This window comes from Lycium barbarum, chromosome 11, assembly GCF_019175385.1.
Source record: "Lycium barbarum isolate Lr01 chromosome 11, ASM1917538v2, whole genome shotgun sequence".
Lineage (NCBI taxonomy): Eukaryota > Viridiplantae > Streptophyta > Magnoliopsida > Solanales > Solanaceae > Lycium > Lycium barbarum.
Genome location: NC_083347.1, coordinates 115,523,319 through 115,530,233, shown reverse-complemented (window position 1 = coordinate 115,530,233; position 6,915 = coordinate 115,523,319). Strand labels below are relative to the sequence as shown.

Genomic DNA, 6,915 nt, shown 5'->3' with positions numbered 1-6,915 from the left:
AAAAAGGCATGATTTGGGATTTCAAAAATTTTAATTGTAAAACTTGGGCCATAAATTTATATTTTGTAAAAAAAAAAAGACTTATAAGTTGGTAGATATTTTTAACAATTACTCTCACCAATCTCATTAACTTCTACTAACCTTTATTTATGTGGGAGGATTATATTAAAGAGTAGTTACATTATTATTCATGTTAAAATTTCTTTTTATTGAACTAAAGTTTGATCAATTGATGTTATATTTTTCAAAAAGACCTTCTAGTTGCGTATTAATGTTGTTATGAACTATGACTTACTCATTTGATAAGATTATATAAAAATTGAGAAAGTTTTGATAGTTTTCACAACTTGTGAGATTTTTATGTCTATAAGAAAAAATACAACTTAATAAATCCAAATTGCATGTCCAAACATGAGTTCATCTCATGGTTTCAAATCATGATTTCAAATCCTGTTCAAACGGCTCCCAATCATTTCAATCACTAACTACATACTAATTCTCAAACAAAAATATTAATGATTCTCAAGTTATTGTGAATTTAATTTTTTCTAAAGGTAAATACATATACAAACACATTTAGACTTGGCTTAGTACTATAGAAGCTCAATTGTGCTCTATATATGTTGTAGCCTATAATAAGTTTGGTCGGACTCGACTCAATTTGGATCATCACGATTCGATGCCCAACCTTCTTTTCCAGAGCTGAGTAAGAAAACAAAAATTGACAACTCTAAGTATAACATATTGATATCAAGGAAATATAAGAGGTACATTTTCTATTGAGGAGAAAATACCATTTCTCCTTATTAGAATTCATATCACTATATATTTAAACAGATATGCTATATTAATTGAAATTGAGTTGATACTTAGGCCTCTGATCTGGATAAAAGAGTCCAAAATGTTTCTCACTGATTTTCCCTTGCTTTTGATTTTCGTCAAACATGGCGAACAAATAAGTTTCTATTGTCTTTCCAGGTTTCTTTGGAGTTCCTGCACCTCCTTTTACATGATTAATCAAATTCGTATAATAAGTCTGAGCATTTTCTATCGTTGCTGCAGGGTCTCCTTCAGAAGGCCACCCACTTTCCGATACAATAATCTCAATATTTTGTCCTCCAAGTTTCTCTGTAGCAAAATACATAGAATCCAAAAGGGCATCAAAAAGGTTTTGATATCCTGCATCATTTTTTTCTTGCTGATTGAACAATGCATAAGAAAGCGGAATTTTAGCAGGGTTATCAGTATGGCCAAAATAAGGGTAAATATTGGCTAAGAGTGGAAGGTTATTTTGTGCTAGAAATCCTATTATGGGATTGATGAAGTTTTTGTATTCTTCGCGAAAAATACCATCTTTGGGTGGATAGGTGTTCGTTAATAGCCCTGAATATGTCGCGGTTGAGACTTTAATTTGATCTTGCAACCCTGCTGCTGATAACGCATTGTGAACGTTCTCCATCGCGGGAGCAACATATTGCGCATATTGACCGGTATTTGTACCGGGATCAACTTCATTTCCTACAGCTATATATTTAAATTTAACATATGGGATATAACTTCTTACATTATCTTGGACCCAAGCATTGGCACTTGAAGGATTGGTTAGGGCTTCAAGATCTTGATTTGGGACATCAAGAATTATTTCAATATTACTACCTTTGAGTGCATTAAAGACGTTTTTATCTGGGTAGTAGATTCTCATTTTGTTAATGCCATTAGCATTGTATAGTTTTATGACATCTTGCTCTGATGGTAAATTGTTGGCAATTTTTCCATAGCATACTCCAACCGACTGCACTCCTGCATTTATGAGGGGAAAAACATCAAAATAATAGTTATAATAATAACAAGGCTAATGGCGATTAATAGTTGAAAAACAACCTATTTAGGAGCTGATTTTTCTTTTTTCTTTTTTTCATCCGCACGCGCCTAAACGACAGTGTAGCCATGGTCTTTGTCACATCAACGTCTAAGGGAGTAAATACTGTCAAATAGCCAAGTTCAAGGGGGGTAACTAAGACTACTAGTAGTTTAGGTATGCAACTATTAATTCGTGCCAAGTTTAAGAGAGTCTTTAGTTATTTTGCCTAACAATAACAACACCTCAATAAAAACAAATTGAGATCAGTTATACAAATGCTCACTGGCCATATTTCTCTATTTATATTTTTCTTAGGCAAGCATTACACACAATAAAATAAAATAAAATAAAGCACTAGAAATTTTCTATATTATCTATTGGCGTGGTGTCAAAACAACTATTTGGAAAAGATCAATTCAGGATGGTTGGTTAATACCTCCATAAACAAATTATGTTTTGGTTTGCAAGGATTATTTTGAGACATTAGTTGAAGTCTATAAAATACATTTTGTAAAGATCTTTGTAAATGTCACAGACTCACGATTGCGTCTGTATTTTATGTCCTTATCAATAGGACCTACTGCACCCTCCTGGAATAAGGTAAACGCGGATTAGCTCACTAAAATATGTAGTGTTTTTCACTTGGACTTTTAACTCGATTTACACTAACAGTGACAAAATTGTTCTATTGTCAGGTCACCTAGAAGTAATTACTTGTAATTATTTATAATAAGTAGGATTAGTAATCTAGTAAATAAGGTAGATTATCTCCCACGATATATAAAAATGCTCCTAATATATAGAATAAAAATTTACATTACTAGTGTGTATAAGTAAATCCACATGATACAAGCAGTGACAGATGCAGATGCAATATCCAGGCACTGGGTCCAGATGAACCCTGTAGTTCTAATGTGGAGCATAAATTTATGTATAGAAAATTACTAAAATTGTAACAAATAGTACTCTTGAATCCATAATTTAAAAATATAATGAGTTCAATATTAAAAACCAAGGATTGAAGCCATAAAATTTAAATATTGAATGCGCCTCTAAATACAAGGTTCGTATACAATTAAACATCTCTATAACACTATCGTTTTTTCTGATATTTTTTTGTTGCTATAGCTAAATGCTGTTATAGAGAATACATAACATAACATGAAAGATCGATTCCACAGAAAATATGATTGTTATAACGAAATGTTGTTATAGAGGATGATTGTTATGAAGAGGTCATACAATATATATGTAGCATACGTGAGTGCGTGTGTGAGAGAAAGAAGAGGGAGATCGAGAGAGACCTTTCATTTGGGTACTGCACATTAACAGCCCAACAAGCAAAATGGAAGCTGCAGGAAATAATCCGTTTTTACTGCAAAAAGCCATAGCAAAATTGGATCTGAGAAGAGTAAGAAAACTTATAAAAAATACTTGAGCTGATATTGTGTGTTAAGGAACCATCAAATTGCTTCTTATATAGGCGAGAATAAGAAGAATAAGAACCAAGAAATTAGGCAGTGTGGAAAAGCCAAGTCAAGTTAGGCAGTGTGGAAATCCCAAGTCAAGTTGCCCTGTGAAGCACGTCAAGGAATTAATAGTAATAACCGAGTCTGTCACCCAGTGAATCGCACGTCATGGAATATGTCAGATTAAGAAAAAAGGATGTGGAAAGTTCAGATCTAGCTAGTAGGTGAATGGAAACATTTAAATGTACGAGAAAAAAAAAATGGTTGATTCAATTTAATTCTATTAGAAAAAAAAAAAAAAACCCTGAATTTGCACTCATCCCTCTCCATTAATCTGTAGTACTCCCTCCGTTTCAATTTATATGAACTCATTTGACTGGGCACGACATTTGAGAAAGAGAGAAGACTTTTGAAACTTGTGATTCAAAATAAGCCTTGAAAATTTGTGTGGCTGTAAATCATTCATAAAGTGAATTTGTTTCCAAATTAGGAAAGAGGTCATTCATTTTGGCACGGACTAAAAAGGAAATAGGTTCAAACAAATTGAAACAGAGGAGTATTAAATACCAAGTCATCCCTTTTGTCATTTATTTTTTGTTGTTGTTCTGGTTCTTTTTCAGTTATTGAGGTATCCATGTTGTCCTCCCCACCCTTAGGTTTTATGGGATCCTGTATACTACTCTTCTCATTGTTGCTGAATTTGTACTGGTTTGGTTCTGCATCATCTTCCCTTGTATGTCTTTAATGCTATTTCCTTGAGCACTCTGATTTCCGTCTGCTAAGATATTTTTAAAGGCACTTTTTCCTCTCTTCCTAACCATTGTTTGCCATTCATCCTCATTGGTTTGATCATTAATCTCCATGGTGCTGTCTTGAGGGATGAGTGCAAATTCAAGCTTGGTTTTTTCAGGGTTGATTCAATTTAATACTATAGATTTTAGGATTTGACACGGGTACAAAGAAGAATGAGCTCCACTCTACTTTCTTTCTCATTTTATTTTATCATTTTACAAGTATCCTCATTTGTAATATCATCATGGAATGAATATTGTGATGATCATAGAATATTGGGTTCTTTCTAGTTCTTATTTCTTACATGTTTACTAGTAATAGAAGCGGTGTTTGACTCATTAAGATTTGTAAGGTAAAACTTAACACCCCCTTACTTGTACTTGTACTTTTTTTTTAGATTCTTTTATTATTAATAAAAAGGTCAGTCGGGATGAATACTTGAGTGGTCCAATATTCGCAAAACAAAATTATTAATTTGACCTATCCGAGATGACATAGCTTGAATGAAATTTGTAAGTTGTTATAATGTAAAGTTCTTAGTCTCCCTCATAATAAATAAATAAATTAACATATGTACTTATGTTCTTATAAATTAAACTGCCAAAGATTTTTTTCTTTATATTTTAAATTCTAAACATATAATGGCACAAACCTCACTACAAATTTGCTAATCCAATTTTATAGTTCCCTCGTAAACATTGGTTCCCTTTTTTGTGGGTGACCAAAATTCCAAAACTGATTTAAATTTTTCTTTCTAAAACGTAGACTTCGAATAGCTTCATATATAGACAAGAAGAAGAAGACCAAGAAATAAATTGTTATTCTCGAAGAAAAATCAGTTGCCCTGTGACGCAGATAGGAATCTCTTTGTCCCAATTTATGTGTCACAATTTGTATTCAAGAATAAAACTTTTTAATTTTGATAATGAATTCAAACATGAAATCTTTAAATTTTTTGATTTTTATTTTTGGGAAAATTACCTAATAATACTATTTAAGACTCTATATTACAAAATATAAGAATATTTTTCCTTATTTATAAAATATACCAACAAAATTATAAAATAAACCAAATTTAAAAAAATTAAAAGGTAAGCCCACCCTTCCCCTTTTCCTATTCTCTGTTTCAATAGATCTGCGCCCCCCCCCCCCCCCTCCCCCCTTTCTTATTCTTTTCCTATTGAAACAGATCCCCCTCCCCCCCCTCCCCCACCCTCCCTATTCTTTTCCTATTCTTTGTTTCAACAGATCTGCCCCACCTTTCCCTATTCTCTGTTTCAACATATCCGCCCCACACTTCCCTTCCTTTTCTCCCATTCTGTCTCCTTCGAGAACTCCACCACCCCACCCTTCTCTTCCCCTTCTCCCAGTTCGCTGTGTCTGTTAGAGTATATATTGATGACTCCGACTGCATATCTAAAGAACACAGATCTGAAAAAACATCAATTTCGTCATTTTTGTCAAAGACTTTTGATTAGTTGATGACCCTTCATTGGATTCGGTTATTTCTTAGGGTAGCAGTGAGAAAGCTTTTTAATTGCATCACTACGTGAGATTTGAAGCGTGATTTTTTTCAAATTTCGAAGCGAGATTCAAATTTGTATTAAAGCTGTATGATAATTGTATGCTGAGTTTCGTTAGAGTTTTGGTCTGGTATAAATATTTACCGTTAGGAAGATATAATTTACCTTAACTCCTAAAGACATTTTAGCTTGAGGATAATTTAAAATTTTATTGAAATGTTGAGGGAGTAAATTTGAATCTTTTTACTCGAAAAATTTAAACACGTGAAACCTACTCATTTTGCGCTGCAGTTTCCTTCATTACAATGGCAAACACAAGACAATTTGTTAACGATAATTAACTAAAGGTGTAATGGTAGGACAAAATTAAGAAATTTCGCAAGAACTTGCTGAGAGAGTCGCCCGCGAGATTGCTATTCATTGTTTCCTGTTTTGCATATGTTACAAAAATAGGTTTGTTTAGGTTTCGGGCAACGAAAATCACATATACATCCTTAGCTTGCAACATAAGTCGGTGTTTTTCATGATCGCAAGTTTGTTGTGACGATCTAGTATGATTTCTGAGTGATTCAACATGACAACTAGGTTGCATATATCATTAAGTCATACAAATTTGACATGACTTATATCATTTTCCTTTCTTGAAATCATGACGATTCAACATGAATAGTGAGTAATTCAATAGGGCAATTTAGGTGAATATAACATGTAGTCATATCGGTATTGTGTTTTTAAATTGTATTTTTCTCTCTCTTTTTTTTTTTTTTTTTTTTTTTTTATAGTATTGCACTCATGCAACCTCAAAAATAACTCGTTAAAAAAACCTATTTCAAGAAAAAAGGATCAGTTTAAATGATTCTAGTTCATTCATTTCTTTAAATAAATTTCACTTACCAATCACGGTAGGGTGAACTTGGAATAAAACGCCATATTTACTTGGCTCATTAGCTACATACACTTCATCTAGAAAACATACTCAAAAAGTCAATTTATGCTAATGACGTAGTGGGGATTGCTAGGTGGGGTGATTGGACATGTAGTTGGGGGTGTCAAAAAGAATTTTTAAAACCCGACTAAATCGATTGAAAAGGAATAACCGTGTTGAATAATAAGCATAAGTTTTTGATTTTGTATAAAGAACTGAAAAAACTACTTAATAATGTAGAAAAGTACAGACAAATTTATATCCATTCCAATTTAAGTGTGTTAGATTTCTTTTTCATTTGTCCAACAAGAATGTCTCTTTCTGTATTTAGTAAGTTGAAAAAAA

The 6,915-nt window shown here is 32.6% G+C and overlaps 1 protein-coding gene across 1 annotated transcript; it reads right to left on the bottom strand.

Annotated features, from left to right (window-relative positions):
* Positions 1–721: 721 nt before the first annotated feature.
* Positions 722–3,327, bottom strand: LOC132619021 (glucan endo-1,3-beta-glucosidase, acidic-like). The gene is made up of 2 exons (XM_060334012.1): positions 3,166–3,327; positions 722–1,800 (listed from the first exon to the last, which is right to left on the bottom strand). Exons 1-2 carry the CDS (start codon positions 3,248–3,250, stop codon positions 848–850), a joined length of 1,038 nt encoding a protein of 345 aa, XP_060189995.1. The 5' UTR covers positions 3,251–3,327; the 3' UTR covers positions 722–847.
* Between the last annotated feature and the right edge of the window lie 3,588 nt (positions 3,328–6,915).